This window comes from Mastigoproctus giganteus, chromosome 4 (genome assembly GCF_048544385.1).
Source record: "Mastigoproctus giganteus isolate SK-2022 chromosome 4, ASM4854438v1, whole genome shotgun sequence".
NCBI lineage: Eukaryota > Metazoa > Arthropoda > Arachnida > Uropygi > Thelyphonidae > Mastigoproctus > Mastigoproctus giganteus.
The window spans coordinates 184,249,553-184,269,901 of record NC_143578.1 but is presented as its reverse complement, the minus strand read 5'-3'; the positions used below and the strand labels follow the sequence as shown (position 1 = coordinate 184,269,901).

Here is a 20,349-nt window from a genome sequence, read left to right as displayed (position 1 = left end):
ATTTCATATTGTGGGGGGCTCAAGCAGCACGGGAAAAAAAAGTTCTCTTTTTACAGTTAACACAATAGTAAAACGTGCAAAAATACACGGATTTTTGCACGTTTTACTATATGGGGATAATTATTGGAATAATTATCCCCATACAACATGACCAGAAGTACTAACTCAAGTTTACTTTAAAAGAATCATCTTATATAAAGAAAGAAAAGGCGTTTGAATAAATGTGCATTTAATAACTTAAAATAAATTTAATAATTAATACATTTAAAAATGTAATTTAAATTTAATACAGTATTTCAAATATTTTTTTATAATAATTATTATATATGGCGGCGCAGTTATGAAAACTTAACTTTATTTCAGTAAACGATTTGGTTTGCTAATTTATTTTTTATCACACGCTTGTTAAGAACATGCCAATTCATATGCAGGATGCAATTTATGCAAAAGAGGAACTAATATTTAGCAGGATCAACTTTTTAAATTTAATGGTAGGAGTCGTACAGAATTTATTTACATTTATTTATTAATTTATTGTCAACAAAAACTGCAGAGGGGATCCGCGATTGAGAAATATGAGGCAAAAAAATAATTATTCGTGTAATTTACATATTATAATTTTACTCTAATACAAGAAAAAATAATTTAAATTGTACCTGCAAATTATCATAATACTGAGACCAGTTAACTCTGGTCTAGCGGTCTTGCCGAAGTGTGTGTGTGTGTGTATATATATATATATATATATATTTTAGCATTTGATTTAAAAACTTTTACTAATCAATTTGTACATACCTCATTTTATATTTGCTATATTTACTTGCAAAATTGAGGATGTATAATAGAAACAAACTAACTTAAAACAATAAATACCAGTACCAAAACAAAAACAATGACCCACTTAGTTCTTATACCCAGTGTTAGTGTTTTGTGGAAGGCGCTATCGATGGTTTCCCACATTTTCGCTTTAGTTTTTATGCAGTGACTTCCTTTCTACCTGGCAGCCAATTTTCTGGGATATTTTAAAATTATTTAGCCATTTTTAGGAATCGAAAATGCGTTCACGCCAAAATATTCTAAGATCATAGTCAGATGCTAATTTTGCGCAGCAGAAAAGAAAAACCATTCAAGATAAGCTAGAAAATGAAGTGTCGTCTTATGCAATATTTATGCAAATTATTTCAATCTAATTCAGAGGGCGCTCTCACGTTGACTACTTTGGTCATAGTGCGCATATGGTAGTCAATATCTTTGGAATTGGGTCTATACAACTGTGAACGCCGGGATACAAACAAGAAAATACTGTCCCTCCCCACTGCTTTTATGCAGTGAGAAAGGGCAGCATTTCTGCTATTCGTATTTGATCGCCCCCGAGAGCTGGGTTCTGGAGGTAATCACGGCCAGGTTTTCACCTTAACAATCCTAACAGCGGAATTAAACAAGTTATTGACCTCCATCATTGATAACTAACAGGCAATTAACTCATACTCTATAACACTTTAAACTAAAGAAAGTTTGTACGAAGATTACAACTGACTGGTTTAAATACCAGTCAGTTGTAATCTGTAAAAAATAAGTTTCCTTTAAAATTCATTTCCAATGCAAAGAACCAGAAATAACAGTCGGATGCACTTCTTTTGCCTGGAGGTTAGCAGGCAGGAGTTTTTTCTTTTGTCTAATCACAGTTGTTACCAGAACGATTGGGATGACAGCTGAGCCTGCAGAATACAGCCTCCCCCCTCAACGAAAAGGCATTTTACACTTCTTAGGGCGAAGTTAGACATTACTGTTCAGCTTCTACTGGAGGATGCTCACACGGTTTATTAATGACTGCTCTCGGCAGCCGCTTCAAACTACTGGAGGAGGGCTGTGAGGGTAGTCAATAATGGACCGTATCTGGTCGGTCCTCCTCCTCTCCCCTAAGTAATTGTTCTTTTGTTTAAAGTAATCATTTCGAGGCGGCTGCCGTTCCTAGTACCGTGGGAGCTCGATAGTGGGCAGAAGATTGCCGTATTACATTAAATGGATTTGTCCGCTCACAGCATGAAAAGAAAAGCAGAAAAGAAAAGTAAAATACAGAGATTTATCTTCTCTGCCGAGTTCGCAGAGTACTTAGAAACCCGTGGGTTAGCTATTTTATTCAAAACTCGAAAAATTTATCATCTCTCAAGCGGCAACCTGGATTGCTATTCTGAGTTATGGGAGAGATGAGACTACGGGGATGAAAAGACAGAATGCAAAGGGGAGAGGGGTGCATTCCACAACCAGTCGTCGACGGCTCAATTACCAAGGCAGATGGAGCAGAGGGTTCTTTTTTATGCCTTCAATTACCATTACGTTAAAGTTCATCTCGCCTACTCCCACCCTCTACATCCTTTTTCCCACACATTCCGTCTCGAGTCACTGGATGCATCCAATGCACGCTGCCCGTTTCTATAGCAACTCATCAAGATGATTTTGTTTTTTGACAGGCTACTCGTTGGAGAGAGCAAAGATTGGCTACAAATACATAGTAATGCTCAAACACACACGCAACAGTGGAATGTCTGCTTGGTTTTGCTCCGATGGTTCGGGAGGGGGGGGGGAGACGACGGTATACGAGATGATGGGGGTCAGTGGATTCTCTAAGAATTTCCAACAATAAGAACTGCTCCGTGTTGGTTTTCACTGAACTATTTCAAATCCAACCCTGTTTCTCCGTTTAAAGAGTCTTGTTTTTGTTTAGGGTAGGATGGTTTGTTAGTCGCTTCTCGGGTCATTTCTCCGAGCTAAATAAACGAAACATCAATTGACCTTGACTTTGTAGAGTCAACATTCCTTCCAAACAGCATCAAATCAACTGATGCTCGGCGTAGCAGAGACACGTCGGTTATTACTGGAACCACGCTGCACTGACTTCAGATAAAGCAGCGAGAAAAACAGTTCTGGATGGTCTACATAAGTTGTCGGCATACCAGTTAATGAGGTTGCAGCAAACGCCACTGGACATTTTGAAATTAGCTTACAGGAGATTGGGAAGACGGGAAACAAAGGGCATTACTGGCAAGCAATTTCTGCTTTGAATTATTAATTTCGTTATAGTTTCTAGCATTAGTTTAAAGTTTCGGTACCTTATTGTAATTACTTCCAGTCATTTTTAAAATCATAAATGGGTTTCCACAATGAACAGAAGCAAACTGACGCCTACGAATGCGAACTTATTCTCTGAATAAGTTCGCATTCGCAAAAATTTTTGTTGGAAAAGAAAATCGGGGGTTGTGGGGAAAGTATCGAAATCACCACGGTGTTATTTTTCTATTTCGCCTGTTTTTATAATTGTGATTACATTTGGAAGAGGGGAAGCACTGCAGATTTGGGTCTTTTATTCTATCAGTTTAAGTGAGCATTGTTCCCCAGCTGTGAACCAGTGTTTTCTTTGTGTATTCCTGTTAGTTGTACTCGTAAGCAGTGACAATGATTGGTCAGAAAAACCAGTCAGACAAAAGGTGTAGTAGAAGTATCTTAACTGGAGGAATGTGGCAATGCACGAGCCACTCACCACTTGATCACTCTAATGCTTGCCAAATTGGCTCCCAGACGAGAACTTCCGGTGTATTATGGCCACTACCACCGACCTGTTTAGACAGGAAGTGCTCGCTCGCTTCCCTTGTTTGTCCTCCGTCGTTCGCGTAAGGGGAGCACTTGATGAGGAGGGGAGGGGAGAGATGGAGCGAGAGATCGTAGGGTAGCGCAGCGGTCCGGATCACGGAGTTCTCTAAGTGCCGGAGCGTTCCTTAGCTTTGGAAAGACACCAGAATTTCCGTTCCCAGACAGTGACCTCGGTAGGGTAGAACAATCAAGGTTAAATCGTCTCGCAGGACCCCCGAACGACCCACATTTCGTGCGAAGTACACCTTGCGATTTCGAACTGGAGATTTTCGAAGAAAGCGTTCTGGGCAACGAGAAGACGCGTAAGAAAGAAAGAAAAAAAAAGCCGATTTTGTTAAGAAAAATTATATCGAAATGTGAAGAACAAATTAGGAAAATGAGTCTGAAACAGAATTTAAAAAAATACGTGCAAAATATTTTCAGCCTGTTCACGCGTCCCAAATTTATTTCAGAGAACAAATTCTGTGCGATGGCAGCGCCACCTTTACAGCGATCTGCACTGTCATTTCATCGATAAAGGTATCGCACTGATCTAGCTGCTGTTCTGGATGGCACGCAATCGGTGGAACGACAAGTGAACCCCAGTACTCGTACTAAGAGGTCACAAGTTACGGCAGGGTTCGGGCGGAGTTTATCCACCCTCGCGCAGATCCGCTGCGTCACGTATTTTTATTATTATTATCTATCCCGACTCTTGCTCGGCGAAGCGTGTTAATTATATCGCCTGCAGGGGGCACTTTGTGCGCTTTGTTTCCACAGTCACAAAGATCAGATAGAAAAGGGGATGGCTGATTTCCTCCGGAATATTTTGTGTCCAGCAGGCAATGAAGCGTGTCAGAAGACGTTACGAGAGTTGGGGGTAATCTTGGTCATTACAGGGATTTAGGGAAGATCGTTAGAGTGCAGTTGCCTCATTAAGTCCGGTTCCCTTCCCCCAAGCAGCTGCGCCCTGTTCGTTATTCTTTCTGCACACGTTTATGGGACTGAGCGACAGAGGGCGCTCATATCTTCCTGTGCGCGATCGTGTCCCGAGCGTAATTATTACACGACCCGACATCGCCGTGTAATTCGTACTAATATCACCCGAGGAGCTGCGGCTGTCGGAAATTGAGTGCAGCAGGTGTTCCGGGAGTCCCCTAATGGACGTCAATCGCCCAAGACACCGCTAATTAACGACCCTTCTAATAAAATGCTTTGTCCTGATGTACGATCTTTAGGTACTCGGCACGGCTATTGGTCACAGTGACACTTTTTTGTTTTGTTTTTAGTGCACAAAAACGCCGCACGCTCACTTCGTACACCCTGCCAAATTGGCGATAAGGATTTATCAGCGAAATCTGCACGAGTTGAATACAAAACCAGAGATAGACCTCAGAAACAAACAACAAAATAAGAATTTGGGAGGCTGATGCGTGGTTTGCTCGCGTGGCAGTGGGCTCCCTCTCCCCACTGACGCACCCACGCATCAAGTGATCCCTTTGTCATCTCCACCTTGTTTTTCTTTCCTCCTGTTGTATCATTTAATTTTTTTTTTTTTTCCACGCTGGCTGTACGTGCTGTAGAATAATCTGATCTGACCTGACCTTTCCCCCAACGGCTCTGCGTTTCGACGAGTCTGTTTAGGTTCCCTCAGGATCGCCCCACCTGGCTGCACCAACACAAAGCGGCTTCGCAACACTATCCATCTTTCCGTACAAAGCCCATACGTGGAAGCACCAGCGCCACTCCGGATGAAATGTCGTAGTAAATTACAGGAGATTCGCCGGTGGGAGGAGCGAACGGGCACAAGATGCGATCGCTGCTCGAGAATATTCTGCCACAAAAGACAGTCGAAACAAAGAAATGAATTTACCCCTTTACTGGTCGAAAAACATTTTTAAAAGGCAAAGATACCAATTCAATTCGCAGCTTGCTTTTTCGCTATCACCTGTTACACACACACAGTGATTTTATTTTTCCCTGGGAGGAGAGTCCATTGACTAATGGGGATGGTAATCCGTACTGTGACAGTTGCAATTTTCTTTTAATCCTTTTACGAGAAACCCCCAATTAATTTCCTCTTCTCGGGGATTTTGTGAAGATAATGCTTGGCATTAAGCAATAAATAAACCACTCGAACAGATAATCGATATCGATTAAACAAAGAGGCACTGCCCACGAAAACCTTGACCATGCTGTGGCATCTGCTGTTCCCGAGTCACCTGCGCAATGAGTCGCACGCGAGACTTAACGGCTTTCCTCCTTTTAATGGCGGATTCAAGATCTAGGTTATGGACACCTGTCTGCCGAATGGGAGGGACATTAGACATTTTCTTATCTCACCGGAGGGGCAAAAAAAAGGGTAATAAGCAAAGCATCCTTTTCACAGCTTCACACCTGCTCGCCCAAGGTCATCGATGCTAACTCTCTGCCCAGCTCGCGACCTGTGCGCGCATTTCTTAAGAACAATCGAAGAGGCATTTCTTTTCGGAGTAGAAAATATCGAGGTAACGTTCGTAAAGTGTAATCTTCAACGACTGAGGCCCGAAAACTGCCGAGGGCCCTTCCAATGGTCCTCAATTATTAAATTATTTCATTAGCTACGACCTTAAAACCGCTGCGCACAGCGCCACCTGTCGATCGATAGCCGTTAAGTAATTGATCGGACTTCCGTTCTGCCGGGCTTTTCTTCATCAAGTTGTTGCGTCGCAGCCATGGGTCCGCTATCTTATCTTTTCTTTGTTTTACCTGGATATCACTCTTAGCAACAGAATGCGAGCTGACATCTAAGGAGGTGGTGATCGTAAAATCTGCTACACCCCGAGTCTTGCACAACAGGAACTATCTGCTACTCCGCCTTATGTTGCTGACAATTCCGAACTGGTGCCAGAGATACGGCACGCGCCACCACGCCAGGTGATTCTCGCGTCTCTGGCGTTGCTTAGAATTCCTAACTATCGAAGTGCGACGAAGGTCAGTGGTGGCTTTTTTGTTTTTCTTCTGTGCACGCCATTTGGACTTACTGTACGAGTGTCTGTATGTGCATTTCCTGTAGTTGATATAATTAATAGCGAGTACTCCTTAATCGTAATTAGAAGGCCAGAAATTGCGATACTGGCCTATATTTGCTACACGACTCTAAACGACTAGAGGGGAGGGAGAGAAATAGGAATTCTACTCATTATATGCGATAATTAGCTCCACATCTTCTAGGATAACATTTTATTGTTCGGTTATATTATCTTCTTACACAGTCAGACAGCACAATTAGCTTCTTTAAATGTTCATTTGGAAGTCTGTATTGATAAAACTTTAACAAGATTAACCAGCACAGTCTTCATTTTGTAATAGGCCACCACTGCAGCCTTCCAGCTAATAAATATTGTTAATGTTCAACTGAATTAACGATATTTATTGACGAACTGGTTACAAACACTGGAACAGCAAATCACACGAATCCTTTTGTGATCATCATGAATTCTTATTGAAATTCAACAAGAATTCGTCAATTCAATGAGAGTAAAGATTAATAATAATATGGACTAAGACCGTTACAATAAGAACTAATGATTGAGGGAGAGAATTTCAACTCCCTTATGTGCTATAATAAAGGCCACTTCCTCCTCTGGGATAACATTTTATCGTTTGGTTATGTTGCCCGCCACCGGGGAGTTGTCTTGATACAGATATCTGTCTCGGGGAATGGCAGGGTGCCAACAGGTTATTACTGTTGGAATGCTTCGCTGGTGGCTTCCCAGGAGCTGTCTCCCCATCATTCCACCCACAATCCTCTCCGCGTGATTTAAAGGCAGAAGCTGGCATCCGGTGGGAAAATACTTCAAAGGGTGTGTTCTGGAAGCGCTGATGAGGAAATTACGAGATGCAGAATTCCTAAGGTCGCTGGTACGCGAGTACTGCACCCCACCCACATACACGAGAGGCAGCAATGGCGACTGTCTCTGAGGAACGCGGATACGATTACTCGCTCTGAAAATGTTCTGGGGCAAGACGAATGTCAGAAATTGCGTATGTAGAAAATTAGACACTTTAAGTGGGTTCACATGATAACAGACCCCGGATGTAGCGGGATGTGGACAATGGGGGGGGGACGCTCAGAAGAATCGCACTGCTATTTATAAACAAAACTTTCTGCTTTTACTTCACCGTTCAATTCAGACAAGTATAGGTCCCTTAAAGAAGCGCAAGTGCATGCTTTTTGTTTTAAATGTAATTTTTTTTTTTTTTTTTTTTTACTTTGAAGGAGGTACAGCTGCAATCATCGAAAGATATTCGGCTGTCTTTTATTAAATTTTAATAATCATCCGCAGCATAAAGAAGTGTGAAATGGGGTTATCAACATCCGCAAGAATTTAGTATTTCCCCTTTTTCGAATTAAGAGGATATCAATATGCGAAACTTCATCAGTTATTTCTAACTTTGTATCCCAAAAGGAAACAGACCTTGTAGAACATATAAATCTAGAATTTCGATATGATTATTAACAATACGCTTAGTGATTTTTCTCTGATTTCTTGTCATTTTCATTCAGACTGTTGAGACCCTTTCTAATGGAGGAAAAAAAAAAAGCACAACATAACTCTCAACTCAGCGCCTTCGAGACCCCAAATTAACGCAAACTGCTGCGCGTTATTTGACGTTTCCATCGTATTGCTGCTCGAAATACAAATATTCAGACATGAATTCCCGCAATGCTGTGTCACCAAGGACAGTTTTAATCACCTCGGTTACAGCGTTGTTGATGTTGCAGGAAAGACTGCAAGGGCTGACTGTTTTCTGAAGACTACCATAAAGTTGAATTTAATTGCTAAAAAAAACACGAAGAACATTTATAGTGAAACTCTGAAATCGGCCTCTTCATTTCACTTTCGAGTGCAAACTTTGCCTCATAAGAATGTTGAAAAACTCAAGACTGTTTTTAGGCGACTTTCTTAGGAAAACGAAATGGGAGTAAATATGGAGAATAGCGTAGTAACTTCCCCATAATAGGAGAAAAAAGCCAATTGAATTAAAAATAATAATTTAAAATTGGCTTTATTGATATCCTTTAAAAGAATTTCCATAAGAGAGAGTATCCAGAGGAGCTCTTCTCTTCCAATTTATCTTTTTTTCCATGACGTAACTGGTGACCTACACCGAACTTAATTGATAATTTTCGATAATTATTGCAATCATCGCAGTTGATAACACATCTTTCCATTATATTAGAACTCCCTGTTCGAGAATATGCATCTCCATTTTGATTTCATCATTATATACGCAAATATGACATTCAAATAAAAGCTTTTAAACTAATGTGAAAGAGACTCTCATATAATCTCTTTCCAATTCCATAGCATCTTTTATATAAAAAATATGACCTACTCCTTTACAAATCCCCGTAAAAAGAAAAATGTGGTGGATAAAAAAAAAAAAAAGGAACTGTTCATTTTATTTGAAATGAACAGCTCGATGGGCTTCCATACAAACATTATGAGATCCACGTGGATCAAAAGGGGGGGGGGATGGAAGGGGTACGCCGAGAAACTAGCCAAGGGAATCCGCTTAACCATGGTGCAAAGAGTCCATCGAATAAAGGAACAAACGGCAACTAGAGTCACGTACCTGTCACAGATGTCTCTGGCCTACAAACTGATCCTCGATGGACCTTCATCCATTTCATTTTTGGCTCATGGACTTTTCATATTTTCCAACTCACACCTGCGTGTGTACATGTACAAAACACATGTGTGTGTCCCGGTATAAAGGGTGGCCCCTAGTCATAGCCCATCTCCACCTAGTGGATCTGTATTGAATGTAGGACCTCTGCAGAGGAGCAGCCAACACCTGGGCAGCTGGTGCCTGTAGCCAGGCCTGGGTTTTTTATCCTCTTACATGCCAACGTGCACGAAATCCCGCACCCACTGGAAACTAGTGAAAACAACGGGAAGCAACGACCCCTGGGGAGTGGTGTACAAGGTCACTACAAACAAACTCCCTAGAGGCGAGGTACTCACAACAACAAGAACTCCCCAAGGCCAGCTAACCACTACATGGTAACAATCGATAAACAACATTCTGGATACTATCTACAGGGAGCAAGTGGCACCGAGAACTGAACAACAACGAGAACTCTGCCACCAGAATGATAACTATGATCCAGAAGCACAGGAACCCCACTTCACCTTGGAAGAGCTGCAGCAGGCGGCAGCAAGGATTAGAAATAGAAAGTGTCCTGGCACAGACCAGATAGAACCTGAGATCATCAAGCGAGTTGTTGAATTGGCACCCAACCTACTTCTGCACCTATATAACTGCTGTCTGAAAGCGGGATACTTCCCAAAACAGTGGAGGACAGCTAGCCTAAAATTAATCCTCAAAAATCCTAGCAAGAACCCTGAACAACCAGAATCATACAGGCCAATAGCGCTCCTAACCGTAGCAAGTAAACTCTATGAAAGACTCCTACACAAGCGACTACAGCAACACTATATACAGCAGCGGACTTAAATGCACCAAACCAATATGGCTTCAAGCCTGGATCCTCCACAACAGACGCTGTGAGGAATCTCCTCATTGCAGTAGAAGAATGCCAAAGCAAATACTTCCTGGCCATTTCGGTGGACTTTGCCGGGGCGTTCGACTCCCTCTGGTGGCCGAGCGTCCTTGGCAGACTCCGACAGGCGCACACTCCAACAAACCTCTTTCATGCCATCAGCTCCTACCTCTCACAGAGAAAGATAGAAGTCATAACCCCTTATCAAAGATTAGTCAGAGAAGTACACAGAGGATGCCCACAAGGGTCAGTTTTGGGCCCACTGTTGTGGAATTTTGTCTTTGATGAGTTCCTGCGTATCGACCGGAGACGTCAAGTCACAGGCATTCGCCGACGACCTAATATTGACAGTGGCGGCTAACTCCAGAGCCCAGTTGGAAATAGCAGCAAACAGAGCCCTCATCACTCTACAGGAATGGGCAGAAGCGAACTACCTGGTAATATCGCCCACCAAAACAACATCTATACTCCTCAGGGGAACCCTTGATCCAAGAAGACCCCCACAGATAAAAATAAACGGAGCCACAATCAGGTTCGCCACCGAAATGAGATATCTTGGCATAATCCTCGACACAAAACTTACGTTCAGGCCACACCTCATACAACTCAGAGAGAAAATTAGAAACTATGCTGCCATGGTAGCCCGAGTCACCCGACGAGACTGGGAACTAAACAAAAGAACACTGGCTCTTTATTACAAAGCCACTTTTATCCCCATAATCACATACGCAGCTGCCACGTTCTACCACAAAATGACGAATGTAGCCAACAAAAGAATCCTGAACTCAATACAACGGTCAATATTGTTGAAAATAACGCGAGCTTGTAATACAGTCAGCACAGAGGCGCTCCAGGTTCTGGCGGGAGTCTTGCCGCTGGATCTGGAAATCATTAGATGTGGTCTGACATATTACATAATGAAAGGGATTACCATTACCTTCTTGGGGCATACAATAGAACCGGAAAACGGAGAAAAACAAGAGAAAGCACGATTGCAGGCACACCTGAAACAAACGTGGCAGACCAGATGGTCCACCTAGCACAAGGGCAAGGTAATGAGGAAATTCATCCCCCTTGTAGAAAAAAACCTACCCGAAGTCACCTGCGTGGCTCCACCCGGGCCTCTATACAACCTTCATGCTGACTGGCCACAGGCCCTTTAATGACAAACTCGCTACTCTGGGTATACTCCAAGATCCAAACTGTCCTTGTGGAGAAAGAGAAAGCTGGGAGCATCTGATGTACCAGTGCCCCATATACGAGGACAGGCGAGGAATCTTCATAACGAGACTAAGATTTATACCCCAACGGCAAGAACATAACCTATTGGATTCAAGGGACGAATACCAAATCCTGTCCAGATTTGCCTGGGACCTCTTCACAAGAAGAAGAACTCGAAATGCGATCAGGAACTGACGAGAAGATCCACTGAAGAGAATGTCGTAAGCAAAACCACACAAGGACAAGACATCCCAAGAGACATTGAGTATGAATCTCATCTACAATGATCAATCCTCCTGGAGATAACCGGACCCAGCCAAACAACGATGGTGGATGCAGCGCCTGGCTGACAGTGATTCGCCATCAGCTGAGACAAATAAAGAACCAATCTCTCGAAAGAAAACACCCAAAGCAGGAATAAGAAAACACAAGGACAGGGTTGATGCAACTATGATGCAACCATAAATGATGCAACTAGAAACGACAAAACAACTTGCAGCCAAATGCCATATGGCGACCTGAAAAGGGCACCCTAGCCCCCTTCATCTTTGAATCACACTTCCCTGGGGGGGAAGGGAGGGGACGGGTTTTTTCCTCGTCACCCCCACTTTTCCTCTCTAGTGGTGCATGGGCCTGCCCCACTGAAACCTGGGGTCAACTTCTCTATTGGCCCCATACTTCTGCCTTTCTCCCCCCCTATTCTTCACTCTCCCTCCCCTCTCTATCTGTACGCTAGCGAAAACCCCACACACCTAAATTTAAGCATTTCAAATCACCTTTCGCCCATATTTTGGCCTTTTCAAATTCAAGCGACACCACTATCGCGCAATCGATTAGTTAATTTTTTTTTTTTTTATAGGTCCTAGCCGCCAAAATCTCAGGAAACTACGCGGCAGGACCTGCCAGAGTAAATGAGGCTACTGGGTTCCTGGTCTGCCTCCACAGGGCGAAAGTGGGGCAACGTTGGGCCTCAGCAGGGGTCCAGCGGCTAAACGACCAGATGAACAACGGTACACGACATCACACAGATACAAAGCCCACAAACTTTTAAATCTCTGGCATTTCCCAGTGAACTGGTACACCCACAATGAAAGCAACGCGGAGATGTGGGAAACCCCTGGTGCCGTTAGACATCAATACACTTTCACTTTCACCCACTGGAGATAGTGCAATACCAGTGGGTGCCAGCTATCCCGCTCCCAGGTTGCCCAGGCCTGAGATCCCGCAAAAAAACCAAAAAAAAAAACCACTACACTAAACCAAACCACTACACACCTGCGTGTGTAGTGGTTTCGCTACTCGTGTGGAGTGGCTCGGTTCATATCCCGTCAGACAGGGAAGCCCTGGTGGGTAGCACAGTTGGTAGGATCGCTGTCCTCCCCACACCGGGTGGAAACGATCTGAATTCGAATCCCATCGATGACGGGAGGAATTTTTATGGGTATTTTTCACAACGTGGCTGAGTTAGTCGGTCTCAGGCGAGGATAGCGTGGTTTTTCTTCCTGGAAACTCGGGTTTTTCGCTCAGCAAATAGAAAATCGACCTCAGAACATAGAGAGCATACACGGAGCAACATGGCCTTAGTTGCCGATGCTTCTAAAACCCAACTACAACCAACCAACCGATGGGGAAAGAATCCCTGAAAGCCTCTTCACACACAGCGCCTTGGATGCTAATGCGCTACATAAATAATAACAATAGCTATTCACACGCTCCCTATTTGATAAATGAAATAATTTATGGACTTTTGCGTAATTTATAGATGACTGATCCGCATTAAGTCCAATCTCTCCCTGAACGTTTATCAAAATATAATGAAGGGGTTTGAGATATTCGCCTTTTGTGTGTGTTTGCTCGTGTGAAACGTATTGTTATCAATTATAATAACATTAGACTACAGTGGCTTTGAATCTACTGGAATTTTATCAGGCTCTTATGGTCAACTAACTCGGTCTTCAAAGTTAAAGATGGGATTCCTCTTTTCCGTTTTGAACTTTTATTGTGTGGACCTCCATGGGCGCTGGAAGAGCCAGACAAGGTGTTACTTCCGCCCTCTTGATTTCAGGCAACATCGCTTTCGACATTACTCGATCCCTTTTACTGGACTATCAAATAGACAAACGCAGGTTTTCATAACTCATGCTCCCTCCCAACCTCCCAAAAACTCTTTCAGTGAAGCTCATGGGGTTCCTTACGCTGCTTGAGCCTAAGCATAGCATTATTACTGTGTGCGCGCGCCCCAGATGACAGAGGGAACTTTGGGAAGGGCACATAGAATTACGGTTACACTGCCCCCTCCCCCCTTCTCCGCGAGTGTTCGGTAAACTCCACAGGAGAATTTAGTTGCAGGGACCGTCTGGTGTGGGCTTGACGCTGTCTATTGTTTCCTTAACACTAGCTAACATCGGTCTGTCTCGCTGACGCGCCCCTTCTTATCCTTCCCGTCTGGGAATATCCCGAAACACCAAAATCCCACACAGTTCTTTAGGGTCTTGAAGATGATTACGCGACTGAGGGTGTCCCTGTCCTTCGTCGACAGTTCACTATTCAGCCACTAGGTCAAGACGCCATATTCACGGAGGTCTGGGAATTCTAAAGAGGCTTCTGGAGTGTAATCCCCCCCCCCCAACCTCGCCCTTCAGAAGTGAAAATTTCTAGCATTTTAAAATAATCGTTTTATGTATCGCATACAAAAACTAGCGTACTCAACCGTCATTATTAAATATTATTTTTCTGGTCTTTACTCTAAAAATCTTTTGAAATTTCCTTAAAGTCCAAATGATCAATATCATCAAATTCGATGGCAATCAGTGGGCGGTCGTTGACTCAAGTCAGTTGATTCCCCACCATTAAGCTCCGATTGATGATCCAAACGCCGGTATCACCCAACAGAACCCCAATTTCAAAAAAATTACCACTGGACCCCATACCAGAGTGAGCGTGGCACAACATCCTCGAAATGTGAGGTTCCAAGCACTGTATTTTCGGAATTAGTTGTCAGGTGTAGTACATTTTAAGAGAAGCGGAGAGGGGGAATGGCGTAAAGGGACATTCCCAGTGTTGACAACAATTTCTTACTTAAATCACGCCGCTAACAAAAAGCAGAAGGCCGTTCTGGAAGGGTTGCTTGCGATACGGATGTGTCGTGCAAGTCCGTAACCGCACAGTACGTGAGCTGGCATTACGGGACATTCCGAATGCATTACGTAATGCATATTTTCCTTACGTATGGGATTATGAACGGAAGAGGATAAGTTTACAAATACAAGCGAAACCTGTTCGCCCCCCCCCACGTCCCTTTCTGAACTTCCGTAGTCGAAGGTAACAGAAAAACAAAAGCGCCCAAAATAAATAACAAATAAAAGTAAATCCTGTACTGTAACGTTCTCGTTGGTATCGGCTCACATAGGAAACGCTAGGTCACGAATTTATGCCCACTCACGTGCTGTCGGAACGGCGCAATGTTACGTGACCACTGAGCTATGCCACTTTCGGCAGTCCAGAGGACGACTGAAATCTTTTGCTACTTTCATCGGTTGCAAAAGGTGACAGACGATAGCAACAGCAACGGATTGCAACTAATCATCGGTCCATTTAGAGATCTCATAACTCAAGAACAAATACGGGCACGTGTGGGCATTATCGCTGTACAGACGTCCAGAAATATGAGCATCGAGTATTTTGAAGCTAAAGGGAAGGTTTAGCTGACTCAAAGGGAAGAGGGGTGGTAGGGGAATTCGTAACAGAACAAAAGGGATATTGTCGGAGGTGAGAAAGGCCACTTTTGAGGTAACGCGTCTAAACTATGAGGCCAAGGACGTAGCGCGCGACACCTGTTCCCTTATAATAGTATTTGCGCTATTGTTTAAAGTGGTGTTTGAGAGAGAGCACGCGGCTCGACACGCTACATCCTTGGAGCACGCTACACTTAAACAAGGGGTGTTGGCGTGTAATCCAAGCGGCGATCTTCAACAAAGTCCGCGAAGCACTTTTCTTAGAGGAGACAAAACACAATTTTGGAGTTATCTAACCCGCTATCGGGCACCTCTGTGTCGTCTACCTCCCCGTGGCAGCTGTTCCACGGGTGGAGGAGTGAGCGGATGGCCCCCCAGTCAGAGGGAACGGGTAATTATTGCAGCGCCTTGGCATTCGTCCTCAATGTACGTTTGCATCGTCCACCTGCCTTATGTACTTCCACTTTGTTTTCAGAAGGGAAGGAATGGGGGGATGGGGAGCGCGCGCAGGTTCTGGTCTCGTGCTCCACTAGTGGCGCGTGTCTCCTGGCACGTGAATGATGAGTTATTGACGGCTCGTGACCTTGAACGCATAGCGAAGAGTGTCCTAGCAGCGAATTTTGGTGTGGGTATGGCCGAAGAATGCGATGCGAAACTCATTGGAAGTTCCCGCCCTTCACCAACTGCGATCCGAAGCTTTCTCATGCCCGCTACTAAATTATGATCCTCTCATATCATTTTTCTTTGTTTTTTTTTTTCCTATCTATGAATATTACATGTTTTTTTTTTTTTTTTTGCTCTCTTTCTCTGCTTTTTTTTTTTTATTTAATTCCCTGCGATTTTTTATTTATTTATTTTCCCCGTATAAAGCCTACATCAGATTTTTCAAAACTTTTTTTCCCGCGGAACCCTAATATCTTTAAAAATAGTTATTATTAATAATAAATTAAAAACAGCGCTATATGTGCAAACTAAAAAAAAAAAAAAAAAATCATTGAGAAAATAAAACGAGACGTTTTCAGATCTTAGGGGATATTTTACGAAACCCCATAGTGCCGCGGAGCACATTTAAACTCCTACTCCAGCCAGTTCTGATCTTGGATATTTCTTAATCCGTATTTAAATATAGTTAATCCATCCCATAAACCGTCCCACGTAATAGCAGCGGCATTTGAGGAGCAGTCATCAAGAAATGTGAAAATAAATCTCCTTTGAAAAGTACTTCGAGAAGAAGAATTAAAGTTAAGGAATTAAAAACTTACTCGAATGAGAACAATTATTGCTTAAGATGTTGTTTATACTGCTATTAAAATGGCAGGACGATGCATTTTAATAGTAATATTAATTTGCGTATGCAACACTGCTGTCAAAATTAAAAACAAAATGCACAAATAAATAAATAAAACAAAATGTCTCCCTACGTTTATTCTTTATCTAACCCCTCTTTAAATCCACATCAGCTCGGATTCTACAAGTTGGTGGAAAAATTGTACCAATACTCGATTACGTTGAATAAAAAGGCAAATTTTCTTACATCCATCTCACTCTACAATTAATTCTATGTCTCCCCCCCCCCAACCCTTGTTGATATTGTCCTAAACAGAGAAAGATGCCTCCATGATTAAGTTGGCTCAACCCTTTTAGGGTCTTAAATGACTGAATCGGATCCATCCCAACGAAGCTACCTAGTTTCCAAGAGCTGTAGCTTACACAAATGGAGTCTCTTCCTGTAAAAAATGTCCTTTTTCATCCCCAACTAATCTTATACATTCTCAAACTGATAACTGTATTCGCGATGAACTGTCCCATCATTTAAAGCCGCACATACACACTCTTGCAATCAACAACAACAAAAAAAATTCAAATTGTTAAACAGGCTATGATTGCCGATTCAGATCCCATCAGGCACCTTCCTAACTGAAGGCTTGTTCAGTGGTGAAGCATATGCAATAAATTGAATAATAATAATAACAATATCATCGGCAATCAGAAGGCTGTATCTCAGCTATACCATTAAAAGAGAAAACACAAAAAAAAAGAAGCACACTCTTGATGCCATTAATCCGTGAACTAAAAGAATTACTGCTTAAAAACTCATTTCCATTTTAAACAAACCGTGCATCACCATTGTTTTTATTAAATCGCTTTTAGGCGAGCTTAATACACAGTAAGGTGGTTTGATATTGCATTCACAGGCGCAAAGGGAAAGTGTCACAAACTTTTCAAGAATCCGATATCAAAATCCGACGAGCTCAACCTTGCATTTCAAGGTAAAGTGTGTTCCTGATGATTTTATCTGTAAATGCATCCGAGTCCAAATTGACCTTGTGGACATTCAGACTGAGCCTCGAGCCATTTTCCTTCCTCAGAGAAAAATACGTACAAGAAAAATAACACGATTTAACGGGAATAGCTGCTGTTGAACACCTGAAAAAAATTAGAGCACATTCTGAAGTTTGGTTTATTGTTTATCGTACGACACGACTGCAAAAAAAGATTATTTCTGCTATAAGGATGTGTGTGTGGTAGTGCTGAGCTCTTCTGCCCTTTTAAAATACGCAGTGTCATACGTAATGTTTGAAAAGAAGAAAAGGTGAAGACGCCTGGTCTAAGTAACAGAGTGAAACAGGTCAGTAAGGAATACTATAAATAGCTTAATCCCCCAATTCCTCAAGTGGACGAGCCACACAAATGTGGACGGATGAAAATGAATGCATGGATCGGAGAAGAATCAAAGCATAAATGATGAAAGAAACGAAAACAATTGATGCGCCATGGAGCAAATTGTTGAATGTAAGATCAAGAATGAAAGCGAAATGCATGCTGGGATTATTCACTCTCTCACATCGCGCTCGTTATAACTTCCATCTTGTGTTTTCAATTTATTTCTATACAAGATCCAAGTCCATCCATTTGGGTTTGATACTTTGCCGTATGGCAAACAAACACTGGTCGCCGATCCAAACTACATGAAATACAGATCGGAGTCCTCCTCTCACTACAATTCGATTTTTCTTCTAGGTTACAGCTCCTAAACAGTAAACGCCGTACATTTCGGAGAAACGGATGACCCGAGCCACTTGACGGAAGGGACGTGCGACAATGATGCGATTGTTGAACGCGGTGTCGTATGTGTGTCCTACTTAATTTCGAAATGGCCACTTCCTGTCATTCACCCGGCTGTGCGGAAGTGGACATTACAACTACCTGTCACGAATGCTGTGGGAAATTGTGAGAGTGGGCGGAGTTTTACCCCATTACTATCGGGGGTCTATCTTCTTCGCAGTCACGCAATCCCCCTTCGTCTTTATTCTCTTAAATGTCTAAGATTAATAACCACGGAATGTCGTCCCTCTATTGTTAACTGCTGGCTTTGCCTTTTAATAGCGGCTCTGGGCGAGCTTCGTTGTTGTTGCTGCTGCCCAGTGACGTCACCAGAGAGAGTTGATAATGTGGAGTTTAGGTGGCGTGCCCGTACAAATTGTGTATTGTTAGGGAGCGATTAAACGGGGGACTGTTAGGGTCTTGCGTCGATAAGATCTAAGGAGGACTCGCATTCCCCTGTTGTTGAGAAAGAGAAATGATTTTCCACATTAAAAATCGGTTTGCGCTTCGAATACGGGAGTACCAGAACCACATCCCAATCGTGTTACGATTTTTTTTTTTTTTTTTTTTTTAACTTTCTTGCGTCGGTTGAAGAAATGAATACGGAATTGGCAATAGTATGCGCTGTTCGCAAGTACAAAATTGTAAGAAACACTGCCAGACAGAAACACTGCCAGAATTAGGAAAGATTACGAAAATCCAGGGCTGGGGCACGTGGGTGAATTTAATAATACTGACAATGATCATTTCACGTCGTTTCAGTTAACGTTGTATCGTTTCAACGTTTGGTAAATTTGAGACTGTTATCATGTGTCCCAGTTTGCTTTTGTAGCATGTTATTTCATTGTAAATGTTTATTTGAGCCATGATAATATAAATATAACCCACATTTACTCTACTTTCCTTAAGTATTTAGTATGAATGACCACAAACGGTATTCTACTGCTGTTGTGTGATTTTAGGAGCATCAGCAACTAAGGCCATATTGCTCCGTGTATACTGCTTGTGAATTGAGTGTGTTCTGTGGTCGATTTTCTGTTTGATGGATGAAAAACTCGATTTTTTGGAGAAAAAACCACGCTACCCTCGCCTGAGACCGACTAAGACAAGACAAGACTCGAACTCGGGTCTTTTCTGCTCGGTGCGGGGAAGATGATGATCAGCCAACTGTGCTATTCACGAGGGCTCCAAAATGTAACCCCGACATTAACTGATAACTGCCATTAATTTATTCGAAGACTACCCATAGCAACATTTTATAGTATCAATTTTTTCGTTCAATTTTGAAAATTTTAAAAAGTTCCGAAACAATCACCGAAGATGGGTGTTGCTGGGATAACCTTTGCAGAACGTTGTACGGAACTTTTAATTTTCAACGTGTGTTTCCATCTAACAAACCAAAATCGAATGTTGCCATTGTAGAACAAACTATACAAACAGTGGTTTAAAAATTTTACCATAACACAGAAATAAAGTTATATCCTCAGATAACAAGATGGTGGTGGTATAATTATATCGTATATAATCACGAACACAACAAGAACTTACCTGACACCACGTGGATAAACACCACTGCTATCCTCCACATCCAATAGGACTGTCTTTTGGCGTTCATTTCGAAAACTGTCGGGAAATCCTCCATTTCCACCCAAACTGGTGGTTAAAACTGAAGCTGTAATATCCAATGGGCTTCAATTGAAGGGATGATCAAACACTCTTCTGTTATTACGTAAACCCAAATATTGTCACATCTATAACGAGCAGAACGTGTTGTAACAATGTACGCACTTTCTGGCGTTTACAGCGCACTAAAGCCCACGTGCTGCACTTCTAGTACATTTTAGTTCGAGAAATGCGCATGCGCCAAAAAAAGTACGTATATATAAAAAAAAAAAAAATTCTCACGAGGTTGTAGTTCGAGCCTGCGGTTCCAGTCAAATAATGCAAACTACTCGCGGGCCGGTAGGTAGAGCTGTGTTCTGTCAATACGGTTCTGTAGTAGGCACGAGAATGAATGAACCTCGGAGAGGTGTGTGGTGCGCAGAAACTCGAGCAGAGCGACGTCAATGGGAGGCCACGTGAAAAAGCCGGTCTGCTGCTAGTGGCAGT

General features: G+C 42.6%; 1 protein-coding gene across 2 annotated transcripts in view; it reads right to left on the bottom strand.

The window, feature by feature from the left end:
• The window catches only part of LOC150087247 (uncharacterized), a 38,476-nt gene extending 18,433 nt beyond the window's left edge, over window positions 1–20,043 (bottom strand). For both annotated transcript variants that reach the window (XM_090371907.1, XM_090371908.1), the window contains exon 1: window positions 19,789–20,043. In XM_090371907.1, the coding sequence (XP_090228033.1) occupies window positions 19,789–19,882 (94 nt within the window). In that variant the 5' untranslated portion in view covers window positions 19,883–20,043. The remainder of the gene's footprint in view (window positions 1–19,788) is intronic.
• Between the last annotated feature and the right edge of the window lie 306 nt (window positions 20,044–20,349).